General features: G+C 34.7%; 1 protein-coding gene across 4 annotated transcripts in view; it reads right to left on the bottom strand.

The window, feature by feature from the left end:
* Positions 1-22,067, bottom strand: part of abr (ABR activator of RhoGEF and GTPase) — a 225,784-nt gene that overhangs the window by 112,483 nt on the left and 91,234 nt on the right. For 3 of the 4 annotated variants that reach the window (XM_073839571.1, XM_073839572.1, XM_073839573.1), the window contains 3 exons: positions 17,495-17,680; positions 4,386-4,493; positions 722-782 (listed from right to left, as the gene is read on the bottom strand). In XM_073839571.1, the coding sequence (XP_073695672.1) occupies positions 722-782; positions 4,386-4,493; positions 17,495-17,680 (355 nt within the window). Of the gene's footprint in view, positions 1-257; positions 349-721; positions 783-4,385; positions 4,494-17,494; positions 17,681-22,067 lie in introns of those variants that run through there. The other variant, XM_073839574.1, reaches the window with a different exon arrangement.

The raw sequence follows: 22,067 nt of genomic DNA, 5'->3' as shown, positions 1-22,067 counted from the left end.
ATCTGCATTATAAGTGCCGTTACGCTTGAGGTCCTACAAATGCGATGAAATATCAGAGCACATCCACAATTATAAGACACCCTGCTGCACTGAAATTAGATCAGACCTGTTCACCAGCAGATTACTAGAAGCTCTAGAATGGTTCGATCTCCTGATCAAAAACCAAGGACACAAAACAATTCTTAAACCAAACTGCACAACAATCAAAAATTCTAAGTCATCCAGATTATCAAAGCATTGAAATGCGATATAGTTACCATAGGTGCAGTTACAACACAGTCGGAGAACCAGCAGAACCTCCATGACAAACTTCCACTGATCCTGCAGTCTTCTCTAACTGCTCTCTCACTACTTCCTTCTCATTCAGCACCCCCTTTTATCCATCCCTCACAAACACCACCAAGACAGCGAGAGAGCGAGAGTGAGAGAGCGAGAGAGAGAGAGACTCATACTCTCCTGCTCTCCAAAACACTCAGAATGAGCAAGCACGCACTCTTCCTCACACTCACACACATTTGAGTTGTGGATGCTGCATACACAAGTAGGAAGATGCAGAGCTGAACTCATTCTTAAAGCGACAAGCTCACATTTTACTCATTCATACATAACCATTTACTCTCTCAATGAATTGACACATCAGCTCACATTCTACCAGGCTCTGTAAATGCAGATTGCTCATGCATGTCACACACACATCAATGATCAATAGATACGCTCTTACCCTCCATGGTGGCATTTGTGGTGCAGTCCTTGGATTCTTTAGGACCTTTAACTTTCAGATTCTGTCAACAGAGAAGATGCTCACTGTAAATATACAGTACACAGATACAAGCACACACACATACAGAGCTCAAGTCTGGCTCAGGCAGCAGAATGTGACGAATACTTCCTGTATGGAATAATGAAGAGAAATGTGATGCGGCAGAAGGCTTCTTGTGTATGTGTATGTGTGTGTGTATGTGTGTGTGTGTGTATGTGTGTGTGTGTGTATAAGTAAATGCACCAAGCCGATGATTTTAACTAAATGTTCAGTAATTGATGCAAATACCTTGCTAAGCAGTTTCTAAGATGTCCTGAGTAGTTTTAGTTCTTTGCTATGTTGTTGCTATGGTGTTGCAAGGTCAAAAGAGTTCCAATATAAGTCTGGAATTTTTACCCATTTTATCAGCACCCATTTTAGAGTTGGGTGTTTGTTTAAAAAGTATGAGAAACAGTAATAGTAAAATAAACACCACTAATATTGTAATGGATATGTTACATTTATATAATGAATATCTAGTTTTGATCTCTGTTGTTAAATATTCTGTTAAAAAAACTCATCTTGCAATGTTAAAACAACATTTATTACAGAATCTTTTAAAAAGCTTAACAAATCTTTATATAACAACAATAATATCCACTTAATTGTAGACAAAAAAATACTAAACTATTATTAATAAAACTTTTTCAACTGAACATTCACACATAATTTTAACAGTAAACCTCTGTTTGTTTGCCCAAAAAGAAAAATGGGATTGATTTTCATTTGATTACAAATAAATAAATGTTTAATGCCTTTATTTAATTATCAAAAAAAAAAAAACACAAGAATTTTTGAAAAAAAGAAAAAGATTGGAGGGCCCAATTGTTCCAAATGGTGAAACTGAGAGTTCTGGACTTATTTTTTTTTACTGAAATAAATGCTTTCGTTATTACACAAATATAAGGCTAAAGTACCTAAAAAGTACCTTTGGCTACTTCAGCTTTGCATTGTCTTTGTATGTAATGTACTCACATCAATAATTAATTTTGCTTTTGGTGTGCAAACACCATAAGACACTGTTTGGGAGAGTTTCAAGTAGGGCTGTAATCAACCAAAGAAAATCTTGGTCGACTGAAGTCCTGAAACTTTCGACTAAAAATCGACTAAAAAAGACGTTGTGGAGGAAAAAAAAACGTACGTTACATTAATTAGATACGCACTGTGCTCAGTACTTGGTAGCCTTGTTGTCTGCCTAAATTAATTTTAATTAAACATAGGCTATTTGCAGTATATTAAATCGTTTTTGACCTAATTATGTTGCACTGAAATGAGTCTGACACACGAGTCTGTCGTCTCTGACAGCGGTGCATCACGTGCACCTGCGCAATATCATAGCCTGTGATTTCTGAAAACAGAACTATGTTGTCAACTAGTGATATCACAAGAACTTTTGAGGAATGTGCAACATAATTTAGAAAATTATTTTTGTCATATGTTATAAGTATAACTGTCACACACTATCATTTCAGCCGCTCTGCGCAGCTCGCACAGAACGAGGCTGAACATAAGAGCTCAGCTTCGCGGCTGAGACACGAATAGACTTAAAGCTTTTACTAGTGTTGGGCGATATGCTCAACTTTCATATCGCCCTGTCGTCAGCCTGAGAGATCGCCGATACACGATACTATGGTGTTATTTAATTAATTATCTATGTACTAAATTCCTTATTCGTTTTGTAAAGGTAGACCTGCTATTGGCATATGATTAAGTTGTGCGTGTACAGAGCGCTGACTGGAGTTGCGCCGGAGTTAAGTTACTTTCGGTTTCATTCTCTGCTATTGCCAGTGAGTGAGTTGTAAATGTGCGTGCATGAATGTAAATGAATGAATCTTTCTTTACCCGTCATACTGCAATAATGTTACCACTGTATGTCTGACCGTTGTCATCAGGTGATGTTGTAGTTCAGTTCATATTGAATGCGGAGAAGTGATGCGCGTGTAATTCACGTGCGTATGTTTGGCGCCATTTGATCGCATCGTAAATTCTGATTAACGCATATAGATGTTACAGAGGTGAATGTTTATGTTTCCTATATACAGACCGATTATGATACATCGTAATTAATTCAGCCTGAACCACGTTTTACTACCTCTGTTATCCTAATGACTGCAATGCTAATATAATATAACACTCCCTTTAGAATCAGTTAATCTATCACCGTACTGTATGATGAAAATCTCCCATTTTCACCGCACGCGGTGTGCTGAGGCGACGTGGCCTCTCTATGCTTGTGTTTATACCGCGGCAAGGACCGCTGAGTCCACTAGCTTTTTATTAAATAAATAATATTCAGCATCAAACCTTCTAAAGCCTACTTATCTGTCTCTCTTCTCCAGTGGGTTGGGCTAATCCAAAAAAAGTGAAAACAATGGGGGTGTTCTGAAAACAGACTGTTACCTGTGAAACAGGGGTGCTCTGAAAACACCCCCATTAGCAATTAGTGCTTTCCACCTGATGAAATGAGCGCGGCCAAACTGATGAAATGAGCGCGGCAAAAAATCGACCAATCAGAATTTTGGTCGAACCAGACCGTATCGACCAATTAATGGACTAATCGACTGGGACGTTACAGCCCTAGTTTCAAGATAGTAAAAATAATAAATGATGAACTATTAATATGTGTTTATTTTTGTTGGAAGTATTTTAATAGTATTTAATGATTATCAACATATAAGCATTACAGAACAAATTAGAAATATACCATCGATGAAATCACAAAGCTAACATAGAGTTATATGTAATTACAATTTGAAGTCATTTTGAGTGTTATTGTTATTAATATTTTTTTTTTTTTAAATAAGGTACATGTAAGTGATAAAGAAGTTTTTGCGACAGCTCCAAGATTTACACCCAGTGTATGTTACATTCCGAATTCGTTTACTTCATTTTGTTACTTCTTTCTGATATAGTGTACTCAACTACCATACACTATATGTGACATTGGACTACATCTTAAGTAGCACAGGTATATTTGTAGCAATAGCCAAAAATACATTGCATAGGCCAAAATTATCGATTTAATTTTATGCCAAAAATCATTAGGATATTAAGATCATGTCCCATAAAGATATTTTGTAAATTTCCTACCGTAAATGTATCAAATCTTAATTTTTGATTAGTAATATGCATTGCTAAGAACTTGGACAACTTTAAAGGCGATTTTCTCAATATTTAGATTTTTTTGCACCCTCAGATTCCAGATTTTCAATTTTAGAAAACTGTTTTTATGGTCCAGGGTCACATATAGGGATTAGTGATTTTGGAATTAATCTGCCATTCTAAACAAATTGGTTACTTCAAAGACTCACTAAGACAGTAACTTGGCGCCACTTAGGCCTACTGACAGTTTTAATTTCATATTTAAAAGAAATATATCATCTATCATTTCATATTTCTATATTTAAAAAATATTAGAAACCAATTTTAATCCACATTGGGGAACATTTAATACGGATCAATGACTGGACAACAGCCAATTCCTGACCATTTCAAATATTAGCTCTACCTCATTACTGAAGTATGTACTGCAGACAGTAATGATCAGGGTCTATAGTGTCGAGTGGAAGGAGGTAGATGAGCTCACCTCAGAGATCTTCTGAAACTGGCTGTTGGCCTGGCTGCATTTCTCTGCCGTCTCCACTGCCACTTTGTAGTTGTCCACAAAGGCTTTGTACACACCGAGTTGACTGGCCTGAGAAACAAGCAAAGAAAACACACAACAAGGTGTTAAATGTAATACAAACACAAAGACAGAGAGAGAAAGTTGATGGTACAGAAAAACAATATAGAAGTGGAGGAAAAGAATGCAAGAACTAGAAGCTAGGAGACACAGAGGGATGAAAGAGACTGAAAAATGCCAATGCTAAAACATTCATTTCATCTGTAGACCTCTTAGAACATTCATCAAAGTGTGTTCACAGTGGACGCTTTCTGCTGCAGCGAGTTCATCCTCAGGATAAGACATGAGATACAGACAACAGAGCTTCTGCTGGGAGCTCTGGAGACCCAAAGATTGAGATGGAAAGTTTAAAGCAGGATTCATCACACCACTTCAGATCGTTTGCTGTAATAACAGTCAGAGGAACATGAAGAACTGTTATGATGCCCATACAGAGTGGAGCACAACCATCCTGGGGCCTGATATTAAAGTGTGTCATTTCTTCAGCACTAGCCTCATCAAAAGGAATTGCGCAAATAAAAAAAAGGCTTTTTTCATAATGTTCTTCCAAACACTCCTCCATCTGCTTTGGGTCAGCAAACAGATATGCTGCGTCCCAATTCGCATACTATCCGTCCTAAATAGTATTCGAAAATAGAATTAGTATGTCCCAAATCGTAGTATGCTTAAAGTATTCCAAAGATTCCTGGATGGTCTACTACTTAACTTTGGAATTCGAAGTGCGGATCAATGCACACTCTAACGGCTAATATTGCCCACAACACATTGCGCGGTGAACGAGGATTCGATTAGAACTACAAACACGCATAAACAGTGTTAAAAAACTACAAACATGGAGGATATGCGCGACCAACGGACAGGTAGAGAAGGGTTTGAGTGATAAATAATCAATGTGTAACCTGATAAAAAATACATTTATTTAATGTTATCCATGTTATATTTCATGTGCAGCAACATTATGAACTTTTATAATGATAGGGTTGGTCATTAACGTTTAAATGCATAATTTTGCAAACACAAGAGCAGAGTTCTCGGCATGAAAGACTCGTGAAAGAAAGTGCCTCTTCATTTCTCTCTAATATGGTAGGAAAATAAATGAAACAAAATGTATATAAATATTAACTGTGATGATTGACAGGGCAGTTTAAACAGTGACAGGATTCAGGTAACTAAGCAACAGAGCGTCCATTAAAGAAGCAGCTATGACAAAGTAGTATGTCCCAAAGCTTGCCTACTATTCTGCTACATTCTCAAAAGTATGTACTTTTTCTTCACAAAAAGAGTACATACTTTTAGTGCATAGTATAAGTAGGCGAATTGGGACGCAGCAATGCTCTTGACCCAAACTCACACCACTGGTTAAGCCAACATTGCCTCTTCTGGTTGGTCAGGATGCTCAGACTGAGTTTTGATGTTAACCAGTCAAAATTTAACTATGTTTCGAAACCAGTATTACAATCATGAGTATTCTACCCATATGTAAAATATTTTAAAACTTTAAAACGTACTATTTCAGGAGCTCTCTTACCAAGCATTATGTGATTCTTTTTTTTTTTAATTCTGCACTGACAACAAAGACTAGTTTCATTTCAAACTAATGTTTTCTATTAGAGGTTGACCGATTATCGGTGCCGATATTAAGCGTTTTTATGGTTATCGGTATCAGTGATTGGAATAACAGTGTTATAAATACACGCCGTTACTAACAGCATTACTTTTTTCCGTAACAAGTAAATCAAACAAATTACTGTTACCCCCGTTACTGACAATAAAATGCGGATTTACTATCATTTTCGTGTTGTGTTCTTCTTAGGTAAATTCTATCCCTCTCATCGCGTCTTATTCCAGAAAAACGAAAAGTAGCCGAGATGCACTTAATGAATGTTAAAGTTTGTTTCCCTACATGTCCCTGCATCTCACGTGGATGTTTAAAATTTGAAAAGCCGAGCCACTCGTGGGCCGTGATTACATTAGGGATGAGTTTATAATACAAATAACTTTATCAGAGAATACTGGTTTTCAACATGATTTACTTAATTTAAATATAGACATTTCAAGCTTTCTATACTTATTTTTCTCATATTTGTGATTTTCTCATATCTATTTACGTGTCTGTGAAGAGAGATGACGGAAAACGAGACTGCAGAGAGCGGACCCTGTTTATTTTATTTATTTTACAAAAGCACATTGTTTTCTTGTTATTATGACCCTGCACAAATAAAAATAGACCCTTTGCAGTTTCAAAATGACAAAGTATTTTTAGTTCTTTTTGCGATCATCTGGGGAAAAAATGAGACCGACCGCACCGGTGCAACAACACTGTCCATGCTAGAGATCGACCGATTTGGGTTTATCTATAACTGATGCCGATGCCGATGTTTAGAGGTCAGGGTCAGCCGATGGCCGATATGTACTGCCGATTTTTTTTGGGCCGATTTTTAGGGCCGATATCTTAAAGTTCTCCCCTTTATTTGCATGCTAAAATGTCACACTAATAATAAGTGCATGCACATAATTTCTAAGCTTAACACCATGAACAATGAACGCACAGTATTATTATAAAAGATTTAACCAAAGTTAACCAAACAAATCAAACTGACCAAGTATTAAATATATAAAACAGATAATATAAAAACTGTCAATCATTTACATAAAAGTTTAAAAGCTGAGATTAATGTTAAACTTTAATGTTTTAAATATAAAATTTTGAATACAGAAAATTAATAATTTATATAACTGAGAGGACCTGCCAGCAGATGGCGGCAAGACACTGATTTAATAACTGAATCACATCATTCATTTGATTCGTTCGAACAGCTGATTCATTCCTGAATAAAGCAAATGACTCTCTTTATGAATGAGAAATTGAATCATTTCACTAGATTCGTTTAAAAATGCAAGTTCATTCATAAACGAAACACCGCTGTTTAAATGGAGATGCACAGCGGCTCAGTTGTGACTTGTTTCAGACTACTTTTGACGACAAAAGAGAGCAAAATCTTACTTTTGACGACGAAATAAAGCAAAATCAGGCAATAGTGTAATCCGTCTGCCACCCACCTATATTTTTCTCAGATTTAGCAAACCGCACACGATCTTCCTATTACAATTATTCTAATTCTTAGTTTTGCATGATACTATGATGAATGGATGGTGCATTTTAACAGCTGATCTTCACATCGCTGCACACTTATATAGGTTTAACCACTCGTGCTTTTAAGCCAAATCTGTGCTGAAAAAAAAAAACGTTTACTGACATCTGAACGTGACCATATATGTATAAACTCGCAGTATCTGGGGTGACGGAGAGGACGGTGCGGGCGCATCAGGTGCAATCATCAAAATATATTTAAAAGGAAGCTGGCGCCACGGTCCTGCCCACATAACTCAGGTTCAGATTTTAGAAAATGGAGTTAATGTTTGCATCATTATTGATTTATCTCATCCACGCGCGACCCACCCACAAGTAATTAGAATGCATTTTTTTATTACCAGACCCGCGGATATAACCACCATCCGTGCATCACTGTCGTAGAGCGGAGTCGGAGTAATCGCAACGCTGCATTGTTTGTGAGAGCCGCCGCCTTCTTCTCCCCACGCAGTAGGACGAGTGAAATTGTCCTACTCTAATACAAGAAAAATAAAACAGAACTTATAACACTAGCTAATATGTTAGCAAACAAGCTGCTGATCGTTTTAGACTACAGTCTTTAAACTTAACTGCAAGTAAGCAAACCTTTAACCAGCTGTAGCATTATGCCAGTTCCCAACGGTCCTATGATTTTCTTTCAGTAAGTGAAAGCAACACTTCATAGTTTACTAGTAATATATAGTACATATATGGCCATGGGACTTTGAAATATTAGAATTTAAGCCTTACCTTTATCTCTCAGATATGTTATTGAATCTTACAAAAGTTTTGGCTTGGGGTCCTTCACAGTAGCGCTCCACCGCACCAATAACAGGGAGCTGCCCGCAGACGTGCCTGACTTTAAATCGGCGCTACTAAACATGGAAATCGGCCGATGCCGATATATTAAAAAATGACAAATATCGGCCCGATATATCAGCCGGACGACATATCGGTCGACCTCTAGTCCACGCCGCGGATTCAAGCGACCCCAATAACGTGATATTTAGCCCCTGGAAGGTGTCTCTCACATTGTACCACAGCAACATTAAAAGTGTGTATTTTAGTGTACAATGTTTTATTCATCTGCCATATTTAATATTCAGGGCATCCAAGTTATTTGACATATTTGAACATTTTTTTTTAAAAAGTAACGCAACAGTTACTTTCCCTGATAATTAGTTACTTTTATAATAATGTAACTCAGTTACTATTTGTAAAGTAACTAGTAACTATAACTAATTACTTTTTTAAAGTAACATGCCCAACACTGGTCATTTTTAAAACCAATTTGCCGATAAAATAATTGGAAAGCATTTAAAGAAAGTTTTTGCCAGAGCGCTTGTTATTCTTAATTTTGACATCAATTTTTACACATATTTATCGGTTCAAAATATCGGTCTACTTGATCTTTAATAATCATCGGTATCGGCCCTAAAAAACACATTGGTTAACATCTAGTTTGTGAAGTGAGAGTAATAGTTGATTGTATGTAACTAAATGAGAAATAAAATGTGAGATTGTTCTCAATAATTTAAAACTCTTCACAGCTGTAGTTAAAAGCTATAGTTTCAATTTGTCAGAATAGTGGTCAACCGATAAATGTTTTTTCGATGGCCAATGCCGATATTTTTGTGAGCGGGTTGACCGATGGCCAACTGTAATTTGAAGTTGCTCAATCAAAGTGCTTCAAGTAATAGCCTTCAAGTAAATGTTTAATCGTGAAATGACGATGGCGGTATCAGATTCAACAAAGATCTAAGAAGATCAAACTCTGACTTGACCTCAAGCTCACTCTTTCTTCTTCCTATTGTCTTATGACCCATCCTCTCTAGTGTGATTGCTGGCTTCTGTAGAGTTATGGATTGCTGTATATTTGTGCCCTGAGGTGAGAACTGCATGATGAGACCCTGTGTTCTCAATCTCCATCCCAGCATGCTCCTCTCTCCCGCTGCTCGAGAGAAGTCTGGAACACAACACATCACACGGACATGCCGTCGTCGCCTAGCAACTCCGCATCAAGCGCTCTGACTTTTCACCAAGCGCATCCACAGACGAGCACCGATACGCACGCGCACGTCACAAAGACGAGGTGAAGAGAGGAACATTTGTGGGAAGGGAAGTGCAGAGCTAATGAGTGGGAGAGTGAAAGAGAGAAGAACGAAAGAAAGAGTGAAGGGTGACTAATATTGAGAAACTCTGCCTTCAATCCACTCCGTCTGGATTTGCTCATCCTAAACCTTTCCTTCTGTTCAAACCGAGAACTTTTTTCTTCTTGTCTGTTTTAGTCTTAAGTCTTTCATGCTGCTTTTCCTCTTCGCTGAGTTTCCAGAGCAATAGGGAGACTGTAATTACTCCATCTGCTAACTCAACCACTGTCACAATGTTTTTACTAATCACATGGGCTTGTGTGTGTGTGCGTGTGGAGAAAAATCTTTAGAAAAGTCATGTTTCATAACCTCCTGCCATCTGGTGTTTGGTTCAGGGGATAAATGAAGTGTAACCTGTAATGATGAGCAGTAATGCATGCTGGGTAAGGACTAAAAAAATCCAATCAGAGTGAAACAATGAATTTAACAGCATAAGATAACGACATACATTTACAATGCATTCTTTATTGTTTTGTTATGGATTTAAAATTAAGCAGCATAATGGGTATTTTAGGTACTCAAGTGGGCTTTTTATTTTGAGCAGTTAAGTTTTCTAATTAATGTTTAGCTATGCGTTGTTTTTTTTATATTGGAGCTAATAAATATAATTAATTAACAAATTAATTGTTGCATTAATTTTGTGATGAATGGTGGACAAAATGATTGGACAATTTTAACAAGATTTATTTTTTAGTGCATTAAATACTTGTTACTAAACACTTGTTTGGGCCTTATATGGTTCCTCTCACTGGAAGGGGGAAATCGTATTTACAAGTCATGCAGAAAATACACAATCATTGAGATACACATCAAATATTGTCAAAAGGCTAAAAAAATCTTAGATAAATATTTTATATCAATCAGCTTGATGAGTAACATTTAACTGTACAGAAATCACCTGTCATTCACAATCAAATTATGAAAAAATTATATTTTGCATAATGCTTTTAGCTCTGAGTTAGAGTATAGTATACACTGCCATTCAAAAGTTTGGGATCAGTAAGATTTTTAATGTTTTTAAAGAAGTCTCTTATGCTCATCAAAAAGTAATATTATGAGATATTATTGCAATTTAAAATAAGAGTTTTCTATGTTAATATACTTTAAAATATAATTTATTCCTGTGATGCAAAGCTAAATTTTCAGCATCATTGCTCCAGTCTTCAGTGTCACATGATCCTTCAGAAATCATTCTAATATGCTGATTTATTATCAATGTTGGAAACTTGTGATACTTTTTCAGGAATCTTTAATGAATAAACAGCATTTATTTAAAATAGAAATCTTTCCTAATAATATAAGTCTTTACTATCACTTTCTATCAATTTAACACATCCTTGCTGAATAAAAGTAGACATTTCTTTTATACAAAGAAAGAAAGAAAAAAATTACTGACTCCAAACTTTGAACGGTGGTGTATATTGTTACAAAATATTTGCATTTTAAATAAATTTTGTTCTTTTTACAAAGAATCCTGACAAAAGTATCACAGGTTACAAAAAATATTAAGCAGCACAACTGTTCCTAAAATTTATAATAAATCAACTTATTAGAATGATTTCTTAAGGATCATGTGACACTAAAGGAGTAATGATGCTGAAAATTCAGCTTTGCATCACAGGAATAAATTCTGTTTTTAAGTACATTACAATAGAAAACCACTTTTTTAAATTGCAATAAAATATAAAAATATTTTTTTTTTCTGCATTTTAGTCAAATAAATGCAGATTTGATGAGCAGAAAATACTTCTAAAAAACATTAAAAATCGTACTGATCCTGAACTTTTGAACGGCAGTGTTCATTATTTTTGTTATTATTAAAATATAGTTTTATATAAAAACTTCTGAATGGTAGTGTGCTTTAAATCTAAATTTTCCCAGCATGCAGCTTAGAAAATGTAAAACTCTAATTCACCATAGATTTACCATCTATTAACAACAATAAACTGAATATAAATAGAAAATAAACTAGATTAATAAAATATTTAACTGCAGTTGAATCTATCCATCTAGAGTCCATCAATTAGACACACATTAGGAGATTCCTAGTCAGCTGTCTACCTAGACAGCTTTATAGTCATCACAGACACATGGAGCGTCTGTTTCTCCAGTTTCATGCAAATGCATACACAGACACACAAGCCTAAAAAGAGCTGAGTGTTTCATTTATATCTGGCAGAACTTAGGCATCTCCTCTCTGCTGTTTCTTTCAGTCTCAACAGATGCTCCTCTACACTGTATAAAGTGCATTTATACAGTCTGCCAGTGCAAAATCTATTCTGTCTTCTACATGAGCACACATTCAGTACATACCCAAATAAAGAGATCAATATACAGTGCTCTCCACTATTTTTTGGCACCTTTAGTAAATATGAACAAAAGTGGCTGTGAAAATAAATCAGCATAATTTATACTTTTGATCTTTCATTAAAGGGGTCACCCGATGCCCATTTTCCACAAGTTAATATGATGCTTTAGGGTCCTAATTAAAAGTTTGTAATATACTTTGATTAAAAATTCTCAATGGTAGTGTAAAAAAAAACACTAATTTTACTTGGTAAAAAATGGCTCTGTTCTCAGCAAGCAATATCAGTACATGGCCCTTTAAATGATATGAAACTCTGCTCACCCTGCCCCTCAGTTCTGTGGGGCGTGTCATTACAACGCACATGAGGTGTTGCCTAGACAACAGTTGTATTATTTGGGGAAATAATGATCGCGAGAGGCTTTGAAAACACATATGTGTAACCATATCAGTTTGAACTGGAGTTGGACCCGGAACAAGATGACACCCGCAAAGAAGTTCGGCAATTACTGAGAGCGTAAGTTACACTTTAATTCATCATGAAATGTGCTAACTTTAGCACATTATTAGAAAAGGCAATTAGCAAAGATTCATAGAAAAATAAATTACACTCACTTCCTCTGGTGAAGATCAGGCAGGAATACGAATAGTTCATACAGATCCATTTTTCAGCAACAGCTTCTCATATAATGGTGAGAAATGATTCGCATAAACATAAACCTATTTAGGTAGATCGGCGGCACATTCCCTTCAAAAATAAAATTCAGTCACTGTGTCCTCAGCGGCTCAGATGTCGGTAGTAAATGACTTCTGTGTTTGCTGTTACACCCATCAACTGTACTCCACACTCGCTTAGGCAACATTCTGCTCCAGCGTCGAAACAATGGCTGACAGTTTGCTTCTCACTCGAGGCGGGTCTATGCTAAAACACTACTGTCTATCATCTGTCGTGGGAGCGGCCTCTGTCGGTGTGACGGCACAACGACAGGCATCTGAGAACGGCTCGATACTATGGGATTATTTTTGTGCCTATAAAACTGAACGTAACTTTATAAAACTGAACGTAACTTTATAAAACTGAACGTAACTTTCCAAGAAACGATCAAAAATATGCCACTGCAAAAGAAGAAAAACACAATGAAAATGAAAAAATGAACTCAGTCGCACGAATTTAACATGCTCTTCAAATATGATTCATTCTTTGTTAATGATTTTCAAAGAATCGTTTTCGTGAATCATGGATTCTGAATGCGTTGCCACAGCTTTCGCTTACGCTTCGCAAATTTTCGTTTGCTGTTTTGGCACAAACCTTTCGTGGGGGCGGGCTTAACAGCGATCTATTCTGATTGGCTAATGAGCTTTTGATGGACAGTTGCTCTCTGACCTGGAAGCACAGACGGTGACGTCAGTGGCGCGCATATTGGAAAGTTGTTGCGGTGTGCAATACGTCGTGCTTTGTTTATATTAAGTATTAAAGTATGGCGAATTTTTAATGCCTTTTCAGAAGAAGACCAAGGCGCAGTCTACCTTTCCGTTGCTGTCAGTCCGTGTAATAAAGTCTATTTCATGTATGATGATGATGTGATAATGATATTTCATGTTCTGTTCTGTTATATTATGTTTTGCATTAAGTCCGATGCTTCTTTTTCTTTTTGTAATTATGAGTAGACACATTTTATCATGTCTTTTAAAATGCTTAGGTCTATGTTACATTCTCTTAATTATAACATTTCTAGCACGTTTTTAAAAACATTTATTTGAGCAATAATATATCTCATTTAGACCATTCACATGTAACACGATTTCAAGTCAATAATAGAATCCATTAAAGAGCAAAACAAATAGTAATGATAATATAAATCGTTTTTCCCCAGTCAAAAAATAGCCTAAATTATGTCAGTGATTCTCATTTTTAAAGAGCATCTAAAATTATTTTATTTTGATCTGCAGTATAATAAAAAACAAATAAAATGTATTATGAAGACTATTAAATGAACTTTATGCTAGCCTAACGAAATTTTCTTCATAACGAATAGCCTACTTCAAAACGAAGCTTACATAAATTCATAAATCACGAATATGATGAAATAAAATTATTTGTTCATGCATCAATCCATTAAAGAGCAAAAAAAAAAAAAAAATTATAATAATAAAACAACTAAATTCTTGAAATTGGTCTGCTGTGTATCCAAATCCAAAATATAAGGATACAAGCAACCTACTTTTAAGAAGTTAAAAATTAAGGAATTAGCCTGTTTTCAATAGATGGGGCAATACGGTTTTTTTTTTTACTTGTGTTAGACTGCCGATCGAAATAAAATAATACTTGATCATCTTTAAAAATGAGAGAATCACTGACATAATTTAGGCTATTGACTGCATAAAAAAGAAACTATTTAAATTTGCAGCGTAAACTTATGAATTGAAAAAGCCAAGAAATAAATCACAACAATAGAGATTTTTCCTATCAAGAAAAACGTTTGATAAAATTACAAAATTAATGCTGAATGATATATGACAGGGAACACTTCTCCGCTATAGCTGCACTTGGTATCAGTGACAAATATTAAATATTTAAAAAATCTTTGTGAAAACGAATGGCAATGACTGGTTATTGGATTCTAAGATTATTATCTTTAGACACAGTCTGACACTTTTTTTGCCATGAACAGACCCAGACCTACTGGGCACTATTCGTCCTCAAGACCAAATTCCATTCATGACAGTCCTGTAGCTTTAGTTTCACGAATTTATCATGTTTAGGACGCTAATCAGCCATTTTAACTGAAAGATGAAGGCGGTGATATTGATGTTGTCCACTAGATGGAGCCACAGGATAAGGAATCTTGTAGGCCTAATATTTTTCGTGTTCCCTTCGATCAGTGGGACTGACAGCTCGACATCAATTTTTCCCAGTGAACTCATCTGGCCACAGCACACATTTCCACTGTCTCTTTGACTATCTGAGATGAGCTCTGGCCCAGTGAACCAGCAGCATCACTTGATATATAGCTTTCTGATGAGCCAAACCTGATACCTGAGCTTCTAATTTACCCTGCTCACAAACTGTTCCAAAACAGCTTATTTGGATATTCTATAACCCTTTTTTATTTTGCCTCTGTCACAACTTTTTTTTAGTGTGGTGTAGCCATCAAAATTAAAATTTGTTTATATTTACAAAATACATTTAAGTTGGTCAGTGAAACTTTGAAAATCTTTTCTTTGTACTTTTGTCAATTAAATAAAAGTTAAAGAGAATTATCAAATTTACAGATTCCTGATTTGTATTGCATTTTACAATTTGTTATTAAATGGTTAAACATTTATCTGAAACATTACGTATTGTTCTTGTGATTTTTATTCATGCTGGAAAATGTATTAATTATTTAAAAAACATTGTGTCTATTTTGTATTTTTTAGTCATCAAAATAATTGGATAATAATATGAAAGTGTAGTTTGATTTTTATTCTTAAGATTTTTTTCTATTGATCTAGTATTCTGACAATCCAAAACTTATGATTTCATTCTTAGCTTTATTCCATGTGCAAGGAGAGTACGAACAGTGCCTTCAGGTGATGAGATTTTAAAAACAAAAACAATAACTTTATTGTTTCACAGAAGAAAGAAAATAACAATAGGACTGAAATGAAATTAAAATGATTAGCCTATAGTGATTACTTGGTTTTGAAGTTCTTGATTTTCGTTAACTATCCCTTTAAGTAAAATGCAAATACATTCCTTTAAATAAAATAAAACACTATATAAAACGCTATATATTTAAGATATTGTTTTTATTACTTATGTTACTTGATTTTAAATAAACATGTTCATCTGTGATTTTTATTGTATGAAACTGGGGAAATTACAGCTGTGCTGACAATGTATTACAAATTCAACAAATCTAACAGAGACATATCCTGTGCTTCCAGGTCAGAGAGCAACTGTCCATCAAAAGCTCATTAGCCAATCAGAGTAGATCGCTGTTAAGCCCGCCCCCACGAGAGGTTTGTGCCAAAACAGCAAACGAAAATTTGCGAAGCGTAAGCGAAAGCTGTGGCAGCGCATTCAGAATCCATGATTCACGAAAACGATTCTTTGAAAATCATTAACAAAGAATGAATCATATTTGAAGAGCATGTTAAATTCGTGCGACTGAGTTCATTTTTTCATTTTCATTGTGTTTTTCTTCTTTTGCAGTGGCATATTTTTGATCGTTTCTTGGAAAGTTACGTTCAGTTTTATAAAGTTACGTTCAGTTTTATAGGCACAAAAATAATCCCATACGATACGAGAAGGGGCAAATTATTTTACTAAATTAAAAGAAAACTACTGGGTGGATCTTTGTCATTCTAGGGTGGTTGTGCACACACACTCCTAACACACATTTCAGTTCAAACAGCTTGTAAAAGTGCATGTGGCACCGGATGACCCCTTTAAAAAAAATTACAAAATTCTAATTTATCATTGAAGTAAAACAATGAGAAGTGTGGAAAAAAAAAAAAAAAAAAACTCTAAAAGTAATGTTTTTCTTCAATGCTTGTTGGCCATAATTATTGGCACCCCTAGAAATGTTTATGAGTAAAATATCTCTGAAGTACATTTCCCTTGATATAATACAAGCGGCGAAGTCTCATAAACGGTTTCTCACAGAAAAAGTAAAGACTAAACCCAGTGTTCAAAGAAAAATCACACTGTATGATTTACTTAAATCTTTACATATGAAATGAGCATTATGTGAGGAACTCCTTTAAACCTTTTTACTGAGTTTTATAACAGCTGCCAAGATTAACTAATGCTGAAAAGTATTGATTCTAGAATTATATTTAGTTCATGTTAAAGGCCGTGCCAAAGGGAACCTATTATTAAACAACGTTCCTGATTGAAAATGTGGGCTTTCAGGAGAGTAAAAAAGAATAACTAATATATTTAACTGAGGATTCATTTTTAAGTTGTGAAACTTGCAGTATGGTTTTATTGTAGAGTTACCACTTATATGTCTAAATATCAAGAACATTTTGATTCTTTGTTTCATGAGACCTTCAATGTTTTTGAAAGACATTATCATCAAAAAGGCTGCATTTATTTGATTAAAAGTACAGTAAAAACAATAATACTGTGAAATAATATTACAGTCTAAAATAACTGCTTTCTATTTCAATATATTTTAAAATGTAATTTATTTCTGTGAAGCTGAATTTTCCTAAGCCATTACTCCAGTCTTTATTCTAATTTGATGATTTGTTGAATATTAATAATGCAAAACAATTGAAATCTTTCGTAACACTATAAATGTATTTACTGTCAATCTCGATCAACTTAATGCTGAATAAAAGTGTTATTTTACTCACACTAAACATTTCGTCTGTAGTGTTTTGTAGGGATTTGAACGGTGTGTTTGGCAGGACACTATGTGGCAGGTGGACTCACCAGTTTCTGGAAAAGATGTCCGACAGTGACCTTCTCATCCCACTGCTGAATATTAGGAGAAAGAGCATCATAAAACTCCTTATGGATCTCAAAGATGTCTTGGATCATGAAGAAAATAGTGTCAATCTGCTCCATTGTAAGCACAGGCTTTGATGTAGTAGCTGTGGCTTTAAGAGGCTTCATGGGCTGAGAGAGAAAAGGAGAGATGAATTAGTGAACATGTTCACTACTCACATGCATTTATATATTAAGAAAAAACTTTACATGTTAAGCAATACATTTTCATACTCAAACCCTGTAATTTAGTGATAAATGAGTGAGGTTTAACATGAAAATACATGTGGTTTTGGTTATGACTCCTGATCACGATAATGGCACTGTAACTGTTGCATCCCGTGCACTTTATACCCACAAACAACTGCCGAACAACCACTTTGAAGGGATTTAAACTGAGTTAAGTCTTTTTCAATGCATTTAGTTCAGCCAAAATGCATGTAGTATTCAAGTAGTACAGTGTCAATTTTCCTCTCCACTTCCTGTGAATTGATGTATTGATTAGCATTCATTTCCTTTGCACTTGCAATGGAGACAGCACATGAACAAACAGCATGAATGAGAGCAGAGGAATCCTTTCACAGCACATGTGTTCACGTGTGTTGGCCTTCGTTTCTTTCTTCAGGGCTGATAACACTGTGTTAAAGTGCAGGACGGTTATTCTTAGATCAGCATGACTCAAGTCGCTCTTCTCTGCATCATGATACTGTTCGAGGAGTGCAGCTTTTCTTTCCTGTATTGATGTATTTCTGATTATAGCAGGAAGTTTGGGCGGGACATGTCAAAGAGCCTGTTTCTTTTTAAATTTTGTTACATCAGTCACAAATCGTGATGATTTGCAGCTTGCTAATGTGAGTCATCCGCAGGTGGTATTAGGGAGAGGGAAGATTCTTATTGAGAGCATTTGATTGGATCAAAATATTAATAATAATTTGGCCATTTTCAAAATGAGAAAGACTTATAGTAACATTTAGATGACATATAATGTTGAAAAGTTAAAGACTATATTTTTGTTTTTGGAAGTCTCTGTCAAATCTGAATTTATTATTATTGTCAATGTTGAAAACAGTTGTGCTGCTTAATTTTGTGCTTTTTTATTCAGGATCACAATTTATTTGAAATAAAAACCTTTTATAACATTGTACATGTCTATACTGTTACTTTAGATCAATTTAATAAACAAAATTATTGCTTTATTTAAAAAACAAATAAACATTAAATCCAAAGTGTACATCTGTCAAAAAAGTCAATATACACTACCAGTCAAAAGTTTTTGAACAGTAAGATTTTTTAATGGGTTCTTTTAAAAGAAGTCTCTTCTGCTCAACAAGCCTGCATGTATTTGATCCAAAGTACAGCAATAACAGTAAAATAGTGAAATATTTTTACTATTTAAAATAACTGTTTTTGATTTGAATATATTTATTCCTGTGACTTCAATGCTGAATTTTTAGCATCATTACTCCAGTCACATGATCCTTCAGAAATCATCCTAATATTCGGATTTAAAAAAACCTGGTTTAAAAAAATTGGTATTGTTATGTTGAAAACAGCTGAGTACTAATCTTTTTCAGGTTTTTTTGATGAACAGAAAGTTCAAAAGAACAGAATTTCTGAAATAGAATTCTTTTGTAACATTATAAATGGCTTTATCATTACTTTTGGTCAATTTAAAGCAAATAAAAGTCTTAATTTTTATAATTAAATTATAAATTATACTGACTCCAAACTTTTGAATGTTGTAGTATATATTGTTACAAAAGCTTTTTTTTTCAGATAAATGCTTCTTTAATCTTTAGATATTTCTATACATCATAGAATCCTGAAAAAAATGAACAACATTTTAAAATATTGATAATAATAATGATGTTTCTTGAATAGTAAATCAGCATATTAGAATGATTTCTGAAGGATCATGTCACACTGAAATGTAGCTTTTATCACAGGAATAAATGACATTTTAAAATATATTAAAATAGAAAACAGTTATTTTAAATAGTAAAACTATTTTAACATTTTACTTTGGATCAAAGTAAATGAAATTTGATTTCACATGGTCTTTAACTGAAGAGCTTCAGGACAAATGAGTTATGTTTTAAGTAAAACAGCACAAGGAAGTCTAAAATCATCCACTACTGCTGTAGCAGCATCTCTTCTGGTTACATTTCATCTAAAGCAGCAAATAAACAGCACTAATTTCAGGAATCATCACCCTGAGGGAATCTAGAGTTAGTAACACTCAGTACCACTCAGTAACACTGTTTAATGAAATTCCCTGACCTGGAGTCAGACCGTTGACCACATACACAACACCCCTCACACTCGGAGTCTGAACTAGAGGTCTTCTTGGGTCCTAAAATCCATACCCAACCCAAATCAACTTGGATCACTACCTACCCGAACCTGACGTTATTGCCTGCTGGATACATGTCATTTCTGAGTTTGGCTTTTAGTTGTGAAATATTGAAAAAATCGCCTTCAAAGTTGTCCAAATGAGGTTCTTAGCAATGCATTTTACTAATAAAAAATTACATTTTGGTATATTTACAGTGGGAAATTGACAAAATATCTTCATGGAACATGATCTTTACTTAATATTCTAATGAATTTTGGCACAAAATATCATTTTGACCACCCATACAATGTATTTTAAGGTATTGCTACAAATATACCTGTGCTACTTTTGTGGTCCAGGGTCACATACAACCTTTATTACAGTGGTTTTGAAGTCATTGAATCTGCATTTCTAATAAAAAGGTCTTCTATCCTTTACCAGAACAGATGGATTCAATTACAAACTCTTCTGGGAGCTCTTCTGTCTGATGCATTTATTAATTTGTACACTACCAGTCAAAAGCTTTGGACACATTTGACTGAATTTGACAAAGAATTAAGGCCCGTTTATATCAGGACAAATAATTGAAATTTGCAAAAAATTGCTGTGATAAACATTGTAATTCAGCTGGTCTCTCATAATTTAATAGCCCTCAAGTCATTCCACAAAAATGACATGATAAAAACTTCCTTTATTCGCATATATTATACATTAATAAACACAAAGAGAAAATCGAAAATGATAAACAGAAGCTTGTTTGACACATGAGAACAAACCTTATTGGTTCTAGCATCAAGTGGATTAAGCTTCCATTTACAATATTTGATGAGTTCCATGTCTGTGTTGATAAATGTTTATATGTGAATAAAACCTACATATTTCAAAAGTGTCCCACATAAATAGCTCAATTGTTTAAAAAGCATCTCAGGATGTGCCTCATGAAGTTAATTGAAAGAATAAACACTTCAAAGAAGCTAAAAAAAAGTTAGCCATGATGTGTTTAACATTTGAACATTATCAGGGCTTATGCAGGTTTAATTAAGGTAAATGTAAGATTTTTTTAAGATGTTTTTGAGACCAAAGAAAATTCAATCAGCATGGGCTCAGAAAAAAAAAGAAGCAAAAATCATGCTTAACATAAAAATCAAGTGATTCAGTTCTTGTTTTAAGCATAAACTCACTTGATTTTGTTCAGTGTCCCAGAAAACAAGACTTTATATCTTCATTTTGCATTTCCAGTAAATTTATAATGATTTAAGGATAATTAGATTAGATTAGATAACAAGACAAAAATACTAAGGAAGATATTAATTTTTAGCTATGAATGCATTTTAAGGCCCTAATTTGAGTATGTAAGACTTTTCTAAGACCCACAGAAACCCTGATTATGTTCATACATCTATGTGTTCTTTCACAGTTTTGATGAACTATTCTAAATGTAGGAAATTACAATAACAAGAAGCAGGCACATGGACTTTTGAACAGTAGCGTAAAAATAAATCTTTGATGGATAAAGTCCTGGAAGTGCACTTAGCTGTTCTGTGCAGTGGTCTCTCTACCAAAAAACACATTACTTGATATTCACAATCTTATCAGTAGTGCCAGACATCTGACGTAAGCACGACAGGAATCATGTTCCCATCAGTCATTTCAAGAAATGATTGGAGAAGATGAATAAATGTGTGCTTGCCCATTTATAAATCTGCTCTGCCACAGTATTCGTGGCTATATTCCATGCCGGTCCAAAGTGATGAGTAATGTTTGGACGGGAAGTGTGCAGCAGAGAGCAGAAGTACATAAACACCCAGGTCCACTTTAACTTAACTCATCAGCAGGTTTACTTGAAGAGAGACAGGAGATATCCAGGTGTTTCTTTAAGACTGTAACAGCAGGTGGCACAGCGTGTGTCCGGCATAATTAGCACACTAAACAAAAATACTCTCAGTGGATTTCAGTGGTTACTAGTTTGTTCTGTTTAAGGCCTGGAGAGAGGAAGCCTTTGTTCATCTTAGGGGTTTATTTTAAATTTTTGCTCTGCGTCTTCTCAATGAGTGATCTAGAAATCTAATGTTAATTCAGCTTCCGTTAGACTATGATTAAAAATAATGGCAAAGCAAGCTAATAATGCCACAACTAAGTAAACCTTTGAATGCTGCGTTACGTTATTGCACAGAATGCTTTGAA

This window comes from Garra rufa, chromosome 5 (assembly GCF_049309525.1).
Source record: "Garra rufa chromosome 5, GarRuf1.0, whole genome shotgun sequence".
Taxonomy (NCBI): domain Eukaryota; kingdom Metazoa; phylum Chordata; class Actinopteri; order Cypriniformes; family Cyprinidae; genus Garra; species Garra rufa.
This window is presented reverse-complemented; position numbering and strand designations above follow the sequence as displayed.